The 23248-nt window shown below is 38.3% G+C and overlaps 1 protein-coding gene across 27 annotated transcripts in view; it reads right to left on the minus strand.

The window, feature by feature from the left end:
* ATE1 (arginyltransferase 1) overlaps positions 1–23248 on the minus strand; it is a 185490-nt gene that overhangs the window by 83777 nt on the left and 78465 nt on the right. For 25 of the 27 annotated variants that reach the window (XM_074002906.1, XM_074002908.1, XM_074002903.1 and 22 more), the window contains 2 exons: positions 19765–19946; positions 15458–15557 (listed from right to left, as the gene is read on the minus strand). The exons of the other annotated variants lie outside the window; for them this stretch is intronic. In XM_074002906.1, the coding sequence (XP_073859007.1) occupies positions 15458–15557; positions 19765–19946 (282 nt within the window). The remainder of the gene's footprint in view (positions 1–15457; positions 15558–19764; positions 19947–23248) is intronic. 27 annotated transcript variants of the gene reach the window in all.

Genomic DNA, 23248 nt, shown 5'->3' on the forward strand with positions numbered 1-23248 from the left:
ATCTCTATTCATCAGGAATTCATACATATGTTCACCAAAGACACGTGATAGAATGTTCACAGCTGCACTTATATTAGCCAAAACCTCAAAACAATCCATCTACAGTAGAATGGGTGTAAAAAGTGTGGCATATTCATTAAATAGTATACCATACCCAGCAATAACAAACGACCTATTGCTAATACAACCACGTGGATAAATCTCACAAAGTTTATGTTGAGTGAAACCCATCAAAAAACAAAGTACATTGAATGCTCCCATTTTTGTAAAGTACAGAAACAGACAAAACTAGTCTGTAGTGTTAAAAGTGAGAACAGTGGTTACCTTGGGGGTGGGACAGTAACCAAGGAGGGTAGTGATGGGCTTGTGGGGTGCTGGGCATGTTCTGTTTCTTGTTTTGGGTGGTTGCACAAGTGTGCTCACTTTGTGAAAATTCATCAGGCTGTACACGTAAGATTGGCACGCCTTTCAGTATACGTATCACACCTCAATAAGTTTACTTAAAAAGAAACTAAAGGTAGGTAAGAGACATGAATTCACAGAAAACAAAAACTGTGCTACTGAAAGGGAACTTTTGAAATTTTTCCTAAGTCCACAGTTTTGATTTGAACCACATGTTTTGCGCACAGTACTCATAACTTTCCTTCATTTTTTCAGTTTTATCCATGCAGAGTCTGCCTTTCACATGCAATGCATGCCCCAAAAAATTTTTTAAAAAATTCCACTGAGTACCTTATTTGCCAATTAATTTGCTGGGCACTGCTGACAGTGACAGGTAAGACACAGTCTGCTCACAAATGGACAAGCAGCAGTGACCATGTCTAATCCTCCTTTTGCCTGGGCAACTCTCATGTTTTACAGAAGAGGCCCTCCACAAACACTGACTCATCATATACACCTAAAAACAACCAGAGTCCAAGGAGAACTATAGATAAAGCGCTTAAAAATGAGAAGAGGTCACAGAAGTGAAGAGATTACCTCCAGCTTTAGAACATAGGGAGTAGACAAGGTGAAGGTGAAGGTGAAGTGGCAAAAACACAGAGAATGACTTCCTGGGAAAACTTGTACATGAACTTGGTCTGGAAAAGCAGCTCCTACTTCTAAACACAGGGACAAGTGAAAAACATCTCAGTGCAAGAGAACACACAGAGCTCGGAGGCAGGAAAGTTTCCGCGCACACAGATAGTGCCCTGCAGCCAGAGCATGGGCTATGCAAGAGAAGGAAGCACATTTCCTTCTGCAGTAGATCAGGATAGAGCTCAGACATTAGCATTTTCTAGAAAGTTCCACAGATGACTGATTCTTTTCCAAGGCTGGGAGTCAGGCACTACATCAAGCTTTCTAATTCACTGTAAAGAGAGAGATTAGTCAAAGGATCAGAAAAATTTGACACATGATTAAATGTACTTTTATTCCCCTTAAAACTTTTTTTTTTTTTTGAGACGGAGTCTCGCTCTGTTGCCCAGGTTGGAGTGCAGTGGCCGGATCTCAGCTCGCTGCAAGATCCGCCTCCAGGGTTCACACCACTCTCCTGCCTCAGCCTCCCAAGTAGCTGGGACTACAGGTGTCCACCACCACGCCCGGCTAGTTTTTTTGTATTTTTAGTAGAGACGGGGTTTCACCATGATAGCCAGGATGGTCTCGATCTCCTGACCTCATGATCCGCCCGTCTCGGCCTCCCAAAGTGCTGGGATTACAGGCTTGAGCCACCGCGCCCGGCCAAATACTTACCTTTAATTAACATGGCAAGCGTTTTAGGATACTCCAAAATTGAGAGTTTTATACACCTTATCATAAATCTGATAAGCAATGCCATTTGCAAGAATTTCAATTCTTAAGTTCAAACTCTCCTCATGTGGGTAAAATGAAAATGTGAGTTAAGGCAAACCCTGGGCAAGCTAACCATCTTGAGCTTCAATTTTCTCATCTGTAATGAGAAGCTTAGAGTAGTAAAGAACTGCTTTGACTGTGGTGTGGCACAATTCCACACATGTGACAGTGTTATAACTAAGAATTTGTGATGACCATGAAAATTCTTTTACCTCCCACTACCTCTAGGGGGCATCAAAAATCCCTTACTAAATTATCCTGTGGTAATTTTTCTCACTGACTACGTCTAATTCATTGGGCATTTGACATCAAGAAAACATGCTGAATCAAAAGAATCCAGTATTTTGTCCTGTACTGTGGGTTAACTGATGAGATCATTTGTATTCCTTTCAGCCCAGTAGTAGCAAAGTCACCTACCACATGTATCCACATGCACCACCCTGGGCTGCAAGGCTGTAGTGAAATAACATTTACTAATGTGTTTGGTCAGGAAACTTTGAAAAGCTTGGGGGTTTCAGTAGTGCATGATTTTGCAGACGCAGCTCTGTTAACTCCATTTTTTGTAGGTGCTTACTATTATAATAGTAAGGCCAAGTACCTACTTTTAGGCAAAGCCCTGCAGAATTCCAATTCTCACAGTTGAGCTGAGACATTCACATAAGCATGATTAATCACAAATGGATTTAGCCTTTTGTTTCTTTTCTGACATTTCAGAACTCTTTCTGATGTTTCAACGATCTGATGTCTGGCCATGTCATGATACCAAACAGATCACCTGAAATCACTTTGTCTACTTTGGACTGCATACATGTCTGGATTAAAAATTCAGTCAAAATACCTTCTTCAGATCACAGAATGGCCTTACACAGCACTCTGAGAGATAACATGGGGGAAAAATTTTTAATTATGTCTAAAAACATTTCTATATACTTTAATTTTCATTTTCTTTCTTTTTTTTTTTTTTTTTTTGAGATGGAGTCTCGCTCTGTCGCCCAGGCTGGAGTGCAGTGGCACCATCTAGGTTCACTGCAAGCTCCGCCTCCCAGGTTCACGCCATTCTCCTGCCTCAGTCTCCCAAGTAGCTGGGACTACAGGCACCCGCCACCACACCCAGCTAATTTCTTTTTGTATTTTTTAGTAGAGACGGGGTTTCACCGTGTTAGCCAGGATGGTCTCGATCTCCTGACCTCGTGATCCGCCCGCCTCGGCCTCCCAAAGTGCTGGGATTACAGGTATGAACCACTGTGCCCGGCCTAATTTTCATTTTCAAATGTAATCATTTTGAAATGAGAAAGGGTTAAAAAGAGAGAACTAAGGTTTACATGCAAATAATAAGTATTTGAAAAGCACAGGAAATATAGCATGTTTAAAGTAAAAAAAAAGTGAACAGCTATTTTCAAGCATAAACCAAAAAGGAGACAAGGTAAAGAAAAAAAGGAAAAAAGCCTATATATAAAATTTTGAGATGTGAAATACAGTAATTTTAAGAATGGATTAATTTTAAAAGAAATTATAATTTCCACCAAGCACCTTCCACTTTAATATAATTTAAATATTAAGTTATATAATAAGTATTAAATAATATAATTTCCACGAATTCCCAAGATGGAATTATGGGAAATAAAGTGAGGTTAATATGATGATTATCATTAGGCACACAATTAAAATCTGAATGAAGGTTGAACGGACTCATTTTTAATGAAGATTTCTTACCAACAATACAGGTTACAAATATGGCATACAGACAGAAATGTCTAAACCAACAGCTCAGTTAAAAATATATTTCATATCTCAGTTTAAAGAAAATACTGGCTTAGGCAGAAATTTAAAAAAATTTTTCAGACATTCACCCTCTGCAGTACTCTGTGCTCAAGGAAGCAGTTTCTCCCGTTACCAACCATACTTGCCGTAAGTCTAACTCCTTGCCAGTCATTAGCTCACATACAAATAAGAGGCACAACTCTGACAAATAAAACATGTGAAGTCTGCTAGAAGGCTTCTCAGTAAGGGCTTCCTCAATCTTAGGAACAGACACAAACCACCTCACACCCATTACAATAGCTAGCATTAAAAGGAAAAACAAACCGAAGCCCAGAAAATAACAAGTGCTGGTGAGGATGTGGAGAAACTGGAACCCTTGTGCATAGCTGGCAGGAATGTGAAATGGTGTGGCCTTGTGGAACACAGGGTGGCAGTTCCTCAAAAAATTAAAAATAGAATTACCGTTGATTCAGCAATTCCACTTATGGGTATACACAAAGAAGGGAAAGTGAGTCTCAAAAAGATATTTGTACCCTGTGTCCATAGCAGCATTATTCATAACAGCCCAGGGATTAGGGCAGCCCAGATGCCAATGGATAAATAAATAAACAAAATGTGGTATATACATACAAGGAAATCTTATTCAGCCTTAAAGAGGACAGAAATTGACACATGTGACAACATGAATGAACCCTGAGGGTATTATGCTAAGTAAATTAAGATAGTTACAGAAAGACAAATGCTATGATTCCACTTATATGAGGTACCTAAAGTAGTCAAATTCTTAGGGGTGGGGAAGGGGAGCTATTGTCTGTTAGGTACAGAGTACTGACTGTGTAAGATGAAGAAACAACATGGAAAGTGGTGATGGTGCACAGCAGTGTGAATGTACTTAATACCACCGAACTGAGCACTTTTTGGCCGGGTGTGGTGGCTCATGCCTGTAATCCCAGCACTTGGGAGGCCGAGGAGGGTGGATCACCTGAGGTCAGGAGTTCGAAACCAGCCTGACCAACATGGAGAAACCCCATCTCTACTAAAAATACAAAATTAGCCAGGCGTGGTGGCGCATGCCTATAATCCCAGCTACTCGGGAGGCTAAGGCAGGAGAATCGCTTGAACCTGGGAGGCGGAGGTTGCAGTCAGCCAAAATCACACCATTGCACTCCAGCTTGGGCAACAAGCACGAAACTCCATCTCAAAAAAAAAAAAAACGGGGGGGGATTTAAGAGGGTAAACATTATGGGTATTTTACCACAACCAATAATTTTTTTTTTTTTTTTTTTTTTTTTGAGACAGCGTCTCACTCTGTTGCCAGGCTGGATTGCAGTGGCGCAATCTCGGCTCACTGCAACCTCTGCCTCCCGGGTTCAAGTGATTCTCCTGCCTCAGCCTCCCAAGTAGCTGGAATTACAGGCACGCATCACCACACCCAGCTAATTTTTGTATTTTTAGTAGAGACAGGGTTTCACCATGTTGGCCAGGACGGTCTCAACTCTTGACCTCGTGATCCACACCACCAGACAACGAAAATTTTTTTCCAACTTTTATTTTAGAATCAGAGGGTACCTACGAAGGTCTGTTACAAAGGTGTATTATGTGATGTTGAAGTTTGGCGTACAAATCAACCCGTCACCCAGGTAGTGAGCATAACACCCAACAGGTAGTTTTTCAGCCCTTGCCACCTTCCCTCTCTCCCCACTCTAGTAGTTCCCAGTGTCTATTGTTCCTGTCTTTATAATTCATGTGTATCTAATGTTTAGCTCCCGTTTATAAGTGAGAACATGTGGTATCTGGTTTTCTATGTTAGTTCACTTAGGAGAATGGCCTCCAGCTGCATCCTTGTGGCTGCAAAGTACATAATTTCGTTACTTTTGATGACTGTGTAGTATTCCATAGTATATCTGTATCACATTTTCTTTACTGTTCATGGGCAATAATTTTTTTTTTTTTTGAGATGGAGTCTCTCTCTGTCGCCAGGCTGGAGTGCAGTGGCGTGATCCCGGCTCACTGCAGCCTCTGCCTCCTGGGTTCAAGCAATTCTCCTGCCTTGGCCTCCTGAGCAGCTGGGTCTACAGGTGTGTGCCACCACGGCCAGCTAATTTTTGTATTTTTTTGTAGAGACAGGGTTTCAACATGTTTGCCAGGATAGTCTCAATCTCTTGACCTCATGATCCATCCGCCTCAGCCTCCCAAAGTGCTGGGATTACAGGCATGAGCCACCACGCCCAGCAATTTTTTTTAAAAAGAGGAGACAGAGTACAGAAAACTCTTTTCTGATTCTAGTCACTGCTGATGGCCTGCAATTACCACCACCTTGGAACTGTAAGAGGAGCTGACCAAGAGGACCAGCACCACCGAGGACAGCAGCCAGAGAAGCACAGTACCCCTCCCGCTTCAGAAGGATGAGCTCCTCCCAGGAGAAACTCTTCTCAGTTGAAAAATGCAATTTCCACTAATTTCAACCAGTGCCTGAGTCCCCAGACTGATACTAAGCTACACTAAAACAGTACCAAGTCCCATTAAAATGGCCACAATTATTACAATAGCTCATGTGACCAATGACAGCAGAACATATGGAGACAATTTCCTTTCATCAACGACTCTATTCACCACCCCTCTTTACATTATTTTGTGACTATCTTGTGCCTTACATGTAAGACTATGGTCACAGACAAAAAATATCTGACTATGTAATGTAATGTAATGACTACATAATATATGCAATGTAGATCAGTTTTTATTCAAAACCCATACACAATGAACAGTAAAATCAAAAAATTCAACAAAAGCATTTTAGAGACTATGATGCACAAGAATGTAACTGCTACTTATTAGCAAACTTCCTTAGGGAGGAGAATTTACTGTAATGCATCCTGTCTATATACTATGATGAGACCACATACTGGTTTTCCTCCTGTAGTGCTCACCATTAGCCAGGCAAGCAAAATCAAAATTTGTCAGCATGTTAAGATACTTCGTAGGCTCATGTCAGGATATTAAATAAAATGTCTTATAAAGACTAATTCTCATAAGCCCAATGAGCACATCTCTAGGTATGACTGCATATGGAAATTAAGTGACTTTGCCAAAACTCTTACATTAGGCCATCAGAAACTTCTCAAGTCCGTTCAGCTCAATTCAAGACACGAGTCTGCACAGCAAAACAGAGAATGAAGAGGTCACTTCCATACCAACACCATGTGTTTCAGTCATCCACTGCTGAGTAGCAAGCCACCCAAAAACTTAGTGGCCTTAAACAGTAACTTATTATTCCTCATGATTCTGTGAGTTAGCTAGAACTCAGCTAGGTGGGTTTTCTTCTGGTCTCTCTCAAGCTCAGTCACGCAGGTGCATTCAGCTTCAGTGGAGCTGAAACATCCAAGATGGCTTCAGGCCTCTCCCTTCAGCAGGGGACTATGATGGCTAGCTCCAAAGACAGAGAAAGTGAAAGCTGCCAGACAAGGCCTGAGCCCAGAAGTCCCAGGCAGTTCCTTCCAGGCTACCCATCAGTCAGTGCAAGTCGCCAGGTGAGTCCAATCTAGGATTAGGAAAACAGCCTAGACTGCTTATAAGTGGAGCAGGCTGCACAGATAGGGATGAGAAGCCCTGATGCTGGACAGTTTTGAAAAGCGTCTACCAAAACATGGGGCTCACTACACATAAAGACAGACACATCATTTCAGCACGCCATTGTGATAGCTCATTACTCAATACAAAAGATCGGGTAAATGAGCTCTTTTGTGTTGTTTCAGACCTGCTGTTCAATACTCCAACTTGCTTTACAGCATACAATAAATATATGGTGAAGACTGTAACGTATATGTACAAATCTATGTAAGAAAATCCAAATGAAACAATCTAGTTTCAGTTGTCACATATTACCATTTTATGCACTACATTGTAATTATCTATGTCCTCCTAAGTTGTAACCTTCACTAGGGCAGAGCCCTTATCTACACTGCTTACAAATGTATTCCCAGTGTCTAGCATGTACTAGGTACCTAACAGGCTGCTCCTTCTTGGTTGTTAAAATATTGCTCCTGGCCGGGCACGGTGGCTTACACCTGTAATCCCAGCACTTTGGGAGGCTGAGGCAGGCGGACTGCAAGGTCAGGAGATTGAGACCATCCTGGCCAACATAGTGAAACCCCATCTTTACTAAAAATACAAAAATTAGCTGGGCGTGGTGGTGTGCGCCTGTAGTCCCAGCTACTCAGGAGGCTGAGGCAGAAGAACTGCTTGAACCCAGGAGGCAGAGGTTGCAGTGAGCCAAGATCGTGCCACTGCACTCCAGCCTGGCAACAGAGCGAGACTTCATCTCAAAAAAAAAAAAAAAAAAAAAAAAAAGAGAAAAAGAAAAGGAAAAAAAAAATCGTTCCTGGCCAGGCTGAGGCGGGTGGATCACCAGGTCAGGAGTTTAAGACCAGCCTGGCCAAGATGGTGAAACCCCGTCTCTACTAAAAATACAAAAAATTAGCCAGGTGTGGTGGTACGTGCCTGTAATCCCAGCTACTCCGGAGGCTGAGGCAGAGAATTGCTTAAACCTGGAAGGGCTGAGGTTGCAGTGAGCCGAGATCACACCACTGCACTCCGGCCTGGGCCACAGAGCAAGACTCCATCTCAAAAAAAAGAAAAAAAGAAAAAAGAAAAGAAAAAAAGAAAAAAGTCGCTCCTGTTTAAGAAATAAATTCCTTTTTTTCTTTAATAGCAGATAGAAAACATGTTTGTAGATTTTTCCATGTATATTTTACAATGTGGCAAAAATATGCTATTACTAGTGCTTTACATACTTACAGGCTAAGAAAAAAAGACAATTTTAACTATTTTTGTAGCCATATGCTCAATTTACCCCCATTCAATCACAAAAATGAGAGATTTTACAATAGTGTGCAATTCATTTTCTGTGAGTTATTTTTTGCTGGTCTCTAGCTCTAGACCTTCAATTTGCAATGAGGAATATTCTTGCTTGGACCAACACCTACCTTACAATTTTGAACAGCACATTTTCTGACTGAAAAGATCAATTTTAATAAGCAGATGTGCTATTCCTTTGTAACTGAGGGTTCTCGTGTGCTCAAAGTATAACATGGTATCTGCTATGGTTTGACCTGGTTTACCCCTGACAAAGCTCATGTCGGAATCTGATTCCTGGTGTGGCAGTGTTGGGAGATGGGGCCTAGTGGGAAGTGTTTGGATCATGGGAGAACTGCCCTCGGGAATAGATTAAAGCTGTCTAGTGAGAGTGATAGGTTCTCACTCTCATGGGAATGGATGTGTTCCTGAAAGCAGGTTACTATAAATAAACCCAGGCTCTCCTGCATGTCTCTGTGCTCCAGTCCCGCTTCTGTTTCTCCACCCCACTGTGACACAGCACAGGGCCCTCACCAGAAGCTGGGCAGATGCAAGTGCCATGCCCTTGGACTTTTCCGTCACCAAAATCACGAGCTAAGTAAAACTCTTTTCTTTATAAATTCTCAAACCTCAGGTATCCTGTTATATAAACACAAAAAGAACAAAGACAATATCCTTAACTGAAATGAAAATAACTTTAATCCCTCAGTTACCTAAAATTATTCATTTTCAATCATAAGGCAACAGAAACTATTTTCTTAAAATATAAAGTATTAAAATCAACGTATTGTTGAGGACCCAAAAGATTTCCCAAAATATGATACCGGGAAAATGCTGACCTTATGAAGTTAATTTAATATTCAAAAATTCTATCATTATCTCACAAATACTTACAAAATCACTAAGTTTACTTCAGATTTTTGGAATTCTCCCTCCCAAGAAGAAATAATATGAACATAATATATTGGAAAAAATTTAAATTTTTGTTTAAATGGGAACATTGAGTCCCAGATTGTCTTTCTCTACTTTGGACTGTAACTCAGTTTCCTAAGTTTTGATCATGTTTCCAAATTCTAAACACATTAATTTTGGGGACTTGGGAATGAAACACTATAATTCCTGAAATCACAAGTTATTCTTAATACTTCCAATATTCTTCAGACTCCTTACTCATTATAATGGATATCTTAAAAATTACTTAATAAGAAATATTAAGGTCAGTAGTCTTACAAATATCTTTAGCCTATAGTGAATACTAAAAAAGTGGAAAGCTCCAGTGAACATTGTTAGATACTATTTCGAATAATCTAACGTTTGGATTTCTTGGCAAATAAGCAGCACTACACACATAAATTTATAAACTTATTTTGCTTCCAAAAATTGTTATTTCTTGGAACACAACCTCATGCATTTTGTATATAAACTTATTAATATTTGTATTTACAGTTATTCACATCATTATCAGCAAACTGACAACACACACACACATTCCATAACACAGCTACAAGCAAGACTGACTGATCAGACAATGACTGCTCCCTCCTGTGCATTCCTGTCCTGCTTCCTGCGAATGTCAACTTTAACTGTCAGCTCCGCAAGTCAGGGTTTCCTCCTGTCCTTTCTTTTGACTTGACATCCATTGGATTCCTTCAACCTAGTAACATTTCTATGCTGACTGTTCAGTTTTAATTCTTGAAGGAGAATTCTATCACTTTCTCTCAATTTCCTGATTTGTCAATTGATTTTTGTCAAGACTCAAGATTGCAAAAAAAACATAAATTTACCAAAAGATGGCAGAAAGAAATTCCCACATGGCAACATTAGTTTTCATGTCAGCATTACTTTATTTTAAAAAAGACCAATGTGCTTTTGAAGTAATTTCTACCAACCCAGACCAGCTACTAATTCCAGTAAATGTATATAATCAGTCATCTTTTATAATGATACTTGTTGCTCTAAAGATCTTCTACAGACACAGTAACTTGCTATTTTAAAAACAGGAATGAAGTGGCAATAATCTATAGTGACCATAAATTATTCTGAATTGCCCAGCTTTATCCCTAAGTAAACAGAAATTACAGTCTTAGCTTCTGATGCAGTATTTGGAAGAGGGACTAAAGGAGTGACATGATATTCTGCCACACACTGACTAGTCCTCCTCAAATTCAGTAGCTCGGTTTGTGGGATAAGCAGGAATATTACAATGGTGTTAGCATAGAAAGGATACTCTTTTCTGATCTACATGGCCTAGAACTGAGTATTAGATTGCCATCAATTACAACATACAGGTTGGAGTCCTAGCACAAATGTACCAATTTCTCCTCACTCCAATGGAGCAAACTAACCATTTTATTCAGAATAAATACCTGAGCTCGAAGAGACTTATTTTGTCCTAAACAGATAAAGCCAAAGCTGACAGACATCCTATGGCACAATATAAGACTTAAAGGTTCTCTACACTGTAGCACTATCCCCTAACAGAGCTCAGTGTCTGATATGGGTATGCTCTGTGACCCCACCCAGATCTCATCGTGAATTCTACTCCCATAATTTGCATGTGCTATGGGAGGGACCTAGTGGGAGATCATTTGAATCATGGGGGTGGCTCCCCCCATAATGTTCTCGTGGTAGTGAATAAGTCTCACGAGATCTGATGGTTTTATTAGGTGTTTCTGCTTCTGCATCTTCCTCATTTTCTCTTGCCACCCCACATAAGAAGTGCCTTTTACCTCCCACTATGATTCTGAGGCCTCTCCAGCCAAGTGGAGCTGTAAGTCCAATTAAACCTCTTTTTCTTCCCAGTCTTGGGTATGTCTTTATCAACAGCATGAAAACAAACTAATACTATGCCACTGGCCTCTAAGCAAAAGACAAGTGTCCGCAATTCTGGGAACTTTCAGAGAGAGGCAGTATTGGTATTCAGTAATATATGCCTCTCCCTTTCCCCAGCATCTAAACTAATCTAAGAAGTCTGATTAATAACAGGAGCAGGCATTTAGAAATCTGGATGTCAATTATCAGTATACAAACAGAGAGAGCTGCGACAGGCCCCAAAAGAAGCTCAGGAATGATTTTATGAATGCTACCCAACTAGGTAGAGTCTACACTCAAATGCAGATAACAACCTGTCTCATTTCTACATCATTCCCATTTACAGTTGCAAAAACTGAGACCAGATATAGTTAAGCAACTTCTCCAAACTGTTACACATTCCTGTGTCACCACCTCCCTTTACTATCAGAGTATTTATCAATACTCAAAGACAATCAGTCACAATACCTATCACATTCTGTTAGAACTGTGAATCTGTTACTAAGTTATAACCTATTCATGCGCAACACATTTTTGTTAAAAAAAAATGAAAAGGTATTTCTCACTAGCCTACACACTTCTCAGCTCTCTGCATTAGTATTTTCATTCATTAGTTCAACAAATGTATATTAAGCATTAAATATCTACTATGTAGCAGGCACACTGCTCGCAACCTGGGACACAAGAAGTTAAATGTCAATTAGACTCTCATGGAATGTATGCACAGGAGATGGACTAGTTCTGGGAAGAAATGTAAACTGCTATGGGGTAGATGGGTGAATGATGAAATCTAGTCTTAAGAGTCCAGTAGCGATTACTGGAGTTGAAAAATGATAGATGGGGAATTTGCAAGCTTGGGGGAGGGGCAAAGGGAAGGGTAAAAAACGAGAGTACAGTACGGATAAAGGTCTCAAGTAGGGTGAAAAAAGTGGGAATTCTATGGTTGGTCAGTGTTCTATGTTCTAGGCCACAGATGACAGGGCAAAGAAATGAGCTTCTTCAATAGGAGTAATTCCGAATTCAATAAACAGAAAACAGTAAACTTTAAAATGGGGAATAACTGTCTTTCCAGTTCCTCATGAGGCTCTCAGCTGTGAAAAAATAATCTGGTACAGTGATTCTCTAGTCTGACTTCATATCAGAATCTTCTGAGCATTAAACAAGTCTGATGCCCATGGTTGATCCCAGAACAAATTACTTAAAATCTCTGAATATATGGCCTAAGCACAGGTCTTACGAAAATGTTCTCCAGGTCCTCAACTCCAGTCAAAACTGACGACTGGAGCAACTAAAAGGCTAGGCAGTGCTACACTAGCTGTTTCCTCAGTGCCTTTCTGCAATGACCCTAAAACTTCCCATTGGCTGACTCTGTGACATTCAAATCTTAGCCTAAACATTCGTCCTCAGAGAGGACCCTAAGTAGCCACACTCAGTTAATTAATGTCTACACAGCACTCATCCCTGACATCTGTCTTCCTGATTACTGTTAGCTTCTCCACTAGAATGGAAGTTCCAAGAGACCAGGGATCTTGCCTGTATTGTTCACGGCTGTTATTTCCAGTAGGATCTGAATAAGTATTTCCTGGATGAAGGAAGAAAACAAACCAGAAGGCAAGCAGGCATGGGGGTACCTCACATATAAATGGATTTAAGCAAATAATATTTTGAAGCTATAATTCTTATGGATTTTGACTGGATATAATTAAGGTAGACTGAAAAGCACATACGGCATTTTTTAAATCTTTTTTTTTTTTTTTTTTTTTGAGACGGAGTCTCGCTCTGTCGACCAGGCTGGAGTGCAGTGGCCGGATCTCAGCTCACAGCAAGCTCCGCCTCCCGGGTTCACGCCATTCTCCCGCCTCAGCCTCCCGAGTAACCGGGACTACAGGCACCCGCCACCTCGCCCGGCTAGTTTTTTGTATTTTTTAGTAGAGACGGGGTTTCACCATGTTAGCCAGGATGGTCTCGATCTCCTGACCTCGTGATCCACCCGTCTCGGCCTCCCAAAGTGCTGCGATTACAGGCTTGAGCCACCGCGCCCGGCCTTAAATCTTTAACTTAAAACTATACACAGGCTGGCCTGAATTTCCAAGCAGAGCTCTACCTAGGAAGGAGACTAAAGAATCTAAAATATTTAGTCTGAACTAGAGTCAACAAAGGTGTGAGCAAAACGTCTTCATGAAGAGGAAAAGGATGGTGAAACTATATTCAGCATTTCCACAAACAAAAAGAAAAAAGAAAAAAAAGACCTAGGTTAAAATATAGGGCCAATTAGAATTTAGCTTAGGCATAATTAAAAACTTTCAAGAGAAATGCTGTGAGACTAGAACGGTCATCAAAGACGAGACATAAAAGTGAAATCTGTGCCAGTCCCTAAGTCTAGTATGAAAATACTTCATTTGAATGGGTCATGTACTACATAAAGGAAGATTAATATAAGGACAGCCAGAGTTTTCTTTCAGTCTTATAAATGCATTAAAATATCTTGAGTACTAGAGTTTTCTGCTCTGAACTAATTTAGATCTAGTACCAGATGAAAATGAGCCAGAAGGATAAAACACTAGTAAAAACATAAGCAAATCATTATTTTTAGGCAAAACGGAAATATGCTCATACTTTTCCTTCTGTACAGAACATATGTTAAGGCCCATCAAGTGAATTAGTAATTCAGGCATAAAAGAAGTTTTTGAGGATAACCAAATTCAGGGGTTATCTCCCTACAATGTACACTTAAATATAAGCTCAAAAGAAAACCTCCAAATGCCAGGACACCTTGATCAGCTTACCTGGACTGCCAATGTAAAACCAGCAAGGCCCTGCATTTTCACCTGTCTCTCAAAGCCAGTCCTACTTTCAGAATCCATAATTTCTGATAATGGAACCATCTCCCCACTCAGTACTTAACCTCAAAGATTTAGAATTATAATCATCCCCAAATTTAGTTAATCACCAAGTCCTGTGAATTATTCCTTTGTAAGAAAGAAAAAAGGTAGGTGGGGGGAGGGAATATTTATTGATTTAAAGAGATTTAAAAGACACATCACAAATATAATATATGAACCTTACTGAGTCCTAAGTCAAACAAATTGACTGTAAAAAAGATTATGAAACAATAAAGTAAACAGGAAATATGAATGCTGATCAGGTGATATTTGGAAACGCTGTTAATACTTTCTAGGTATATGAGATCGTGATTACATTTTCAAAATGCCCTTATCTTTTAGAAATACAGACTACAATATTGGCAGATTGATACTTTTGATTTGCTCCAAAATAATTCAAGAGAGGGTGGAGGTGGGAATGGAGTGAAGGAACAGATGAAACAAATGCATGAAAATTACTAAAGCTGGGTAATGGGTACACAGGGGTTCAATTATGCTTTTTTATTTAATTTGGCTTGTTTTAAAACCCCCATTAAGTCATATTTCTATGTGTGGACATATGTACATTTTCTGATTTACGCTGCTCTGCTCTGCAACTGTTGATGACTCCCAGGTGCCTAAGTACCTTAGCCCGGCCTTCAGGGTCCTGCACAGTCCTTCATTACCCTTTCCTCTACAAATACATCATAGCACTTGCCCTTCTGAATCCTTTCTTTTACTGCTTCTTCTCCTTGAAATGTGCTTCTCCATCCTACCTACTTTTCTTGAGCTACTCCTTCCTTTCCTCTTCCACATCTTGTGTAGTAAAAAACCATGTCCTCCTAGGCCACTGACCAGACCACTGTATGCCCTGGTTTTAAGTAAAATGCCCCTAATCTTCCCCTAGCTCACAAGTTTTAAGTAGAAGATCCATGTATCTTCAGAGCTGAAAGCCTCACTCTAAGTAAAGCAGACGTGTTTAGTTACTGCAGTCGCGGTGGGTCTGCTCCTCTGCATTGGTCTTCACTCTGCAGTTTTTACAGTGGGCCACTCATATTTAGGAGACATCAAAGAGTTTCATTAACCAGAGTCATAAAACGTTTTTTAAAAGGGAAATTCTGAAATATACTTAAATCTCACAATAATGCGATGGATTACGAGAGCAGGAGAGGCTGTGGTTCTCATTACAGAAAGCTTAATTTCTGAGGCAGCAAAGAGATTTCCTTATTAACCCATTCATCCTTCCTTCAAAGCTTCAAATCCAGTGCCCTGAGATAAAAATTTTATTAGAGATTCATTTTTCTATAATAAAAACACACATATGTGAAAATCAACTTTACCTTATATTTCATCTTGGGACACGAATGAATGTAGAAACCCATATAATAATAGCTGAGTTGAGAAGTTTTCTCATGAAGCTGCCTAGTAAAAGCAATTTCTCTGCCAAAAGAAAAAGAAGAAAGCTGAAGGCAGTTAATTCTGGTTCCGATGTTCAAATATCTATGTAATTTGATGGTAAACATTTGATAAAATCTGATATTAAGCTATCAAAAAATTACAAATATTTAAAGAAAAACTTTTAAAACATACACTATACAGTAATTTTTACTAAAGAAATAATAAACCCCTCTACATAATTTTAGGCAAATGCATCTAAGTTCACGTTTTACACTTTATTGGACAAAGTACCTGATCTAAAATTCAAATAGCATAAAATTAAAGAGACCTACAGTGATCTGTTATTGTTCATCATGCCCTACGGCTCTCAAAGAATCTGGGCTTAACAGGTTAAAAACAGTAGAGCAAATTTTAGAAAACGCAAAAGCCAATAAATTTCAGGAAGAATAACTATTATTATGACCTTACATGCAAACATTTTCAGCTGCACATGACACCTAACTCATTCCTTTATCTAGGTACAACTTTAATATTTATTTCCCCTAAAACTAGAGAGCAGGAAATACCATGTTATCTCACCACATTTTCTGTATTTGCTGGAATAAGCCAAGTAACTCGAACATAAGAAGTTGTCAGTCTCTCCACTGTAACACCTATGCATGAAGTGGTTTTCATGTGTATCCTGATAAATCTTGGCACAGAATTTCATTCTACTTGCCCAGCTAAACAACTGGTTTGTAAGTGCTTAGTAAAACTTCAGTATATTTCTAAAGTATGAGGAAAGTAGTTTTGTTTTTATGTTTGTTTCTTAAGGTATTCTTTTCTTTATTAGTAGCAATTGATGCTTGACATTCTAAAGAAATGTATTTGTAATGCAATATTCTGTGCATTTTTCTACTTCAAATTTAAATCCTTGAAGAATTATTACCTTAAGAATTCATTTTTAAATTAAAAGTATTTCTAAATCCAACCAGACTAAACATTATTAGCCTATAACAGAATAAATCCTATTTCCAGAATTAATCCACTCTCAAGGTTCAAACTGAGGAAAGAATGCACTGACACAAGCAAGTGTAAGACCACCAATTCCGAGAAGGCCCACCCAGTCATGGTACCAATCCACTTGGTCCTGCCCACCTTAGTTCATTTCATCACGTCTCCCCAGATTTGTTCAGGCCCCAAACCTTGGAGTCATCCTTAATCCTTTTCTTCTCATCCCCGTGTCCAATCCATCAGCAGGTCTTTTGGGCTTTCCCTCTAAAATATGTCTTGAATCTGACCACTTCTTACCACCTCCGCCTCAGATATTCTGGTTCAAGCAACATCATGGTGCCCCTGGATGACTGCAGCAGCCTCCCAGCTGGCTCCTGTTTCCACTCTTGCCCCTCCATAATCTCCACAGAACAGGTCAAGTAATCTTTTACAATATTAATCAGATCTCCCAATCTCCCACCCCAGCAGCGGGTTGGCACCACATATAAATAAAACCCAACCTCCCCACCCTGTCCTACAAGCGCTACTCCAGCTGAATCCTTCTCACCAACTCCACCTGCCTCTCTGCCCCTTGCATAAGGCTCTCTACGTCCTTCCCTATACCCAAGCCCAAAAGACTTTTTTGTTTTTCCTGGCCACCTCGGGGCACTTAGATTTGCTACCCTTCACCTGAGCTTCTTCCTATCCTCAGATTTTTACATGACTGGTTCCTTTTCTTCTTCCTTTGCCCCTGAAATGTCACCTGTTCTCTATGAGGAAAGACTAATCTATATAAAACAGGCTTCATGCCCACCACCGCTAATTTTATTTTTGTCACAGTGCTAGGGAGTATCTGAAATTAAGTTGTCTGTTTTATTATTTATGGTCTGTTTGGACAAACTAGAAACCTGTCTTATTCATGTCTATGAATGTAATTACATTTTTAAAATGTATCTTTCTAAAAACACAAAAACAGATGCCATGCTCATGATCCCCAATTCAAACAATTCTTGTATCTACAGGCTGTGGATAAGCAGACGCTGATTACAAAAATAAATTAAATAAATAAAAAAATAAAAATCTACAGGCTACATTACATAAATCTATAAACATAAAACTATATTGATTGTTCGATTGCTTAAGAAACTTAAGAAATTGAGGGGAACAGATTTCACCAAAATACATTAAAATCAATAATGGGATTAGCAACTGATAACCTACTTTCTCCAATTTTGCTTCAAGAGGTCAATCTCCCGGCTGCCTTCCCGTTTCTATAAACTCTGCAACTCATATTCTCGAGAGCACCAAAAGGAAGTGACAAGACTGCAGAGCAGCCGCAGCCATCCAGCCCTCAACTGGCAAACCTTTCATGACCTCAGGCTCCTCTCCTGCTCCCTCCCAGCTCTCCAGCTCTAGTATTTGCAGGGATATACTAGGCAGTCAATAGAACTCTTGCTAATTTTGCTGGGAATTAATTATTTACCATCTCAATATCTAAACCATCTCTCAGTTTATTGAGCCACGAAATATTCCAGAAATAGGCCAGAGCTTATTATGTAGAAATAAATCTCACCCTTAAAAATTCATCTGAGAAGCCTAGAAAAATCTATAACACATTGTAAAGTGATAATACAAAAATAAAACCAAACAAAACAAAAAACCAGCAATTATTTGAAAGTACTGACTGATTTGGGTATAAAGAAAATATATCTTTTCTGAAATAAAACCTCTGAAGTTATATAATAATTGTAAAATCTATAGTTATAAAACACGAATATTTTAAATTATCAATTTCAATTTCAGTGAGAGCACCAACAGCCATAAATATTTTTAAACTACTTTATACAAAAATGTGATTAAATACATAAGAATAAAAGACTGTTACAGAGATCCATTGTAAATATTATGTAATTGTGGATTTGTTAAAAATTGGCATTAAGAAAAAAGTCAAGTTGAAAATGCTAAGATGAAGAACTTTATATTGTGGGCCACTGAAACAGACACAAAAAAATCACTTATGGACCAGATTTTTAAAAACATTAAATTGCTGATTTAATGAAAAATTTCAACTCTTTTATAATTCATAAAAAAGTACATACACAAAAAATAATCTGGCAGTACATTTTACTATGACGTGAAAAATGTGACCATCAGACATGAAGACTGAGAGATGAGAAAAGTATGACACAACAGTAAAAAGTGAGAAAGAGAGAGACTCAAGCTCCCAGATAAACAAAAGAAAAATAGTTCCCAACCCTCCTTCCCTCCTCCACCACATATACACATAGACAAACAGAAATAAATAGAGAAAACTGGAGGAAGACTCCAGTCTTCTCACCATTAAAAATGTTTTGTGCTGTATATACATGTTTGCAGCCATGGACACAAAAGGGAAATTATCTTTTGATGAGGGTCATAAATTCAACCAGTCAGCCAGGGATTCCCCAGGCCTGTTCTGTATACATGTATATTTCTTCCAGTAGACTCATATTACTTTGATTCATTTACACCATATTAACTTAACTTTTAATTAACAGTAAAAAAATATAAAGCTGAATGCAGTAGTACAAGCCTGTAATTCCAGGTACCTGAAAGGCTGAGGAAGGAGGATCATTTGAGCCCAGGAGTTCGAGAGCAACCCAGGCAACAAAGCAAGACCCCATCTCATTTGAAAAGGAAAAAAGAAGTAGAAGATAGTGATGACAAGAATATAAGTCATATAACATTTAAGGAATATAAGTAGTTCCGACAGGGGGGCTTAAATAAATGTATAAACAACAAAAGCTACCCACAAATACAATGACTTCTTAACTAGATGGATACCTTAAAAAGCTAGAGAATTACCATCAGACACTGGCATCAGTTCTAAAGGTAGTATCTTCCAAATACAATACAAAACCACCAGAGATTATAGATACTAGTTATACATAATATTTACTTATATATTACATAATTATATACTTATAGTTATATAATACGTATATTTCCTATAAATACAACTAAATGACATTTATTTTAAAATTCAATGTGATTTTAAATGTTGTTCTTAAATGAAAATTACAAATTATATATAACTATATATTATATAGTAGTATTTAACTCTTATATAGAATGCCTATTACATAGTAGTATGTATTCTATATAAGAGACTAGCAACAAATCATTATAATACATTGTCAAATAGGACTTCTACTGTTACATAATTAAATATAATCAAATGAGTAATTATTTGAAGTTCTATATAACCCACTACAATAATGGCAAAAACCAATCTTACCGTAGTGCAGAGTAGACACCCAAAGACAAAAACGAATAATCAGGATCGTAGTACAAATACACAGATGACACACAGTTTGGGAGAATGTCAATCACCCCCACAGCAATGATCTTTCCATCAAGCCAGTACTGCTGGTGAAAGGAGCCATAGCCACAATCTGGCCCATTAGGGGGAGTCTCTGCCTAAGAAAAAGCAGAGGCATAAACGCAAACAGTTTGCCATTTTTAAAATATCAAAATAATCTTATAATTAATATATAATATACTTTCATTTTCCTCAGGTTAATAAGTCCTAAACTTTCCTCTGTTTCCTTCATCATCCCTAGTCACACCCTATATTAAGATGCAAAACTTTTATCATAGAAATACTGAGGAAATACAAAATTCAAAAAGAGAAATCAATTTATGTTTTCTTCAATTTACTTGTTTTAATACTTGACAGTAGGAAATAAACTATGTTCTTCCATTTCTATACTACTCAGCCATAAAAAGGAACACAATAATGGCATTCGCAGCAACCTGGATAGAGTTGAGGACCATTATTCTAAGTGAAGTAACCCAGGAATGGGTTACTTGTATGTTCTCACTTACAAGAGGGAGCTAACTTATGAGGACACAAAAATGTAAGAACGACACAATGGACTTTGGGGACTTAAGAGGGAAGGGCAGGAGGGGGGTGAGGGACAAAAGACTACATATTGGGCACAGGGTATACTGCTTGGGTGATGGGTGCACTCAAGTCTCAGAAATCACCACTAAAGAACTTATCCAAACACCACCTGTTCCCCAGAAACCTACTGAAATAAAATAAATAAAATAAAAACATAAAAACTATGTTCTTCTATTTCATACAAAAGTTAGGAAAGAAATGCATGAGAAAAATATGAGGAACATAAAAGAAAAGGGTGGGGTGAGATACTGCCAGTCAAGCCTGTTCTGTGAGTGCTCCAGCTCTGAGAAGGTACACAATTCCATTATATCTTCTAGGTGAGAGTTCTTGGGTAAGTAAAAGGGACTATGATACTTCTCCTTATTAGTCAAAGGAAAAAAAAAGTTATTCTTCATTGTTATCTTAATTCAACTATAACTTCACAGGAAAAATCTAGAGATTTCAGAGTATAACCATCTTCCTGTAAATATAGCTAGTTAAATGACATGTCTCATTTTAAAATTCAACATTTTAAATATAACTGGTCTTAAATGAAAACCATGTAAAGAACAGTATCAAGTAGCATAAAACAGGCTTTCCTGGAGACTGAGTGGATGTTAGACATTACTAATTCAAGTGAACAAATACACTACTACTTGTGCATCATTTTCACACAGCTAAAATCAGAGAATGTATAGGAATAAAAGCTAGAAGAGAATAAAGAAAAATGAGAACAGGTTGAATAACACCAAAACCAAGCAAAAAAATCAAGAAAATAAATCTACAAATCAATCTCCCATGAACACAGATGCAAAAATCCCCAACAAAATATTAGCAAATCAAATGCAACAATACGTAGAAAGAATTATACCATGAACAAAAGAGAAATTTATTCGAGGTATGCAAGGCTGGCTTGACGTTAGAAAAGCAGTTTTTTAAAAAGCAATTAATGAACAATTAATGTAATTCATCACATCAATAGGCCAAAAGAAGAAGTATCATATGATCATATCAATTGATGCAACAAACATTACTGGCAAAACCCAACACCTGTTCATGACTAAGCACTCTTAACAAACTAGGAACAGAAGAAAGTGTTTTCAATTGGTTAAATAATATATATCCCAAAACCCACAGCTAACAGCAAACTTACTAGTAAGAAAGAAAAAGGTAAGGATATCCTCTCTCATCACTCCTAGTTGACATCATATTGGAAAGCTTAGCTTGTGCAATAAGAAAAGGAAATAAAAGGTGTATAGACTGGGAAGGAGGAAAAGCCTATCTTTCTTTATAGATAACGTGACTGAGGTAGGTTAAAATAAACAAACAAAGATCAGTAACAATAAAAAACCGAAATAAGCAATTATAGCAAGATCCCAGAATACAAGGGTAATATACAAAAAGCAGTTGCTTTTCTATATACCAACAATGACTGGAATCTGAAATTAAGAATACAGTACCATTTACAATACAACAAAAAATGAACCGCTTAGTTATAAATCAAACAAAATATATACAGAAAACTACAAAACTCTGACAAAAGAAATCAAAGATCTAAAAAACCAGAAAAACATTATGTGTGCATGGATTAGAAGACAATATTGTCATGACCTCAGTTTTTCCTAAGTTGATATATACATTTAATGCAATCACAATCAAAATCTCAGCAAGCTATTTTGCAGCTATCAAAAAAAAGAACATAAGTATAATCTCAATAAGCACATTATTAAATAACCAATGCACTCTGTTAACCCTAAATATAAATCAGTCTTACTTATTGTACCAGCTTGAAATACTTGTTCAACCTGCAGTTTACTTTCTCAGTTTCTGATTCTCACTCACTATGTTTCTCATCCCCGGACCTCCCATCTGAAAACCTGTTTCAGTTACTTCACAGGTTTGTTCTCCACAAGCTATATACCTATCTACTCCGCCTCCCATCACTTCACAGACGATCCAAGGAAGGCAGGTCAGAGGCCATTTTCTTAAAAGTATAACTGGTCAACTCAGCACTCTTGGTTAATAATTATCTGCGCTTCTCAATTTCACTAGTAAGCCAATCAGTACAATTTTTTTCAACAGGTACATGGCAGCTGTGGAGAATGAGTTGGAGGTGAGCCTGAGATACTGATTCTCTTTGTGTTCCTTGCAGCTGGAGCAGCCAGAACCCCCAGATCACTCACACCTAGCTAAGAAATTCAGGAAAAATAAAAATAAAAATCAGTGCCAACCCTCCAATACCATAAACTGATTTAACAAACATGTCTGATGTTCGCCTATGAACACACACACCCATCTAGTCATCTTGCAGCTAGGAGTTTACCCTTACTGAAGAATCAATACAAAGATTTATCTATAAGAGTGGTCAGGTAGTATTGTTCGTTATAGAGAAAAACTGGAAACTCACTACCAAATAATGAATTGGTGAATTACCTCCACCTATCCATACTGTTGCATTGAGTATTCCATGCAGCAATTAACAACATAAGCATTTCATTACATGTCCTAACACAAAGAGGCTAAAAAACACCAAGAATGAACCTGTTTTTAAAAAAGAATCAACATTAAACAATACACACATACAAATTATTTAGCCCACCGGAGGGGTATCCTCCAGCTCTCTATACTCTCCTCTACCACCCCACCCCAACTAGGTCCCAAAGAGCTACGTCTTACAACAGTCCCTTAACATAGTTTTCCAGGAGGCTCAGACATCCATTCCTAGAGAAGCCTCCTTAACTCACTTACCATTCTCTATTTACTGCCTTGAGAATTCTACTTCGATATATGGGATTGCTGTATTTCCTCAAACCTTAGTCAAAAAGGTAATCATGTC

Source organism: Macaca fascicularis, chromosome 9 (genome assembly GCF_037993035.2).
Source record: "Macaca fascicularis isolate 582-1 chromosome 9, T2T-MFA8v1.1".
Lineage (NCBI taxonomy): Eukaryota > Metazoa > Chordata > Mammalia > Primates > Cercopithecidae > Macaca > Macaca fascicularis.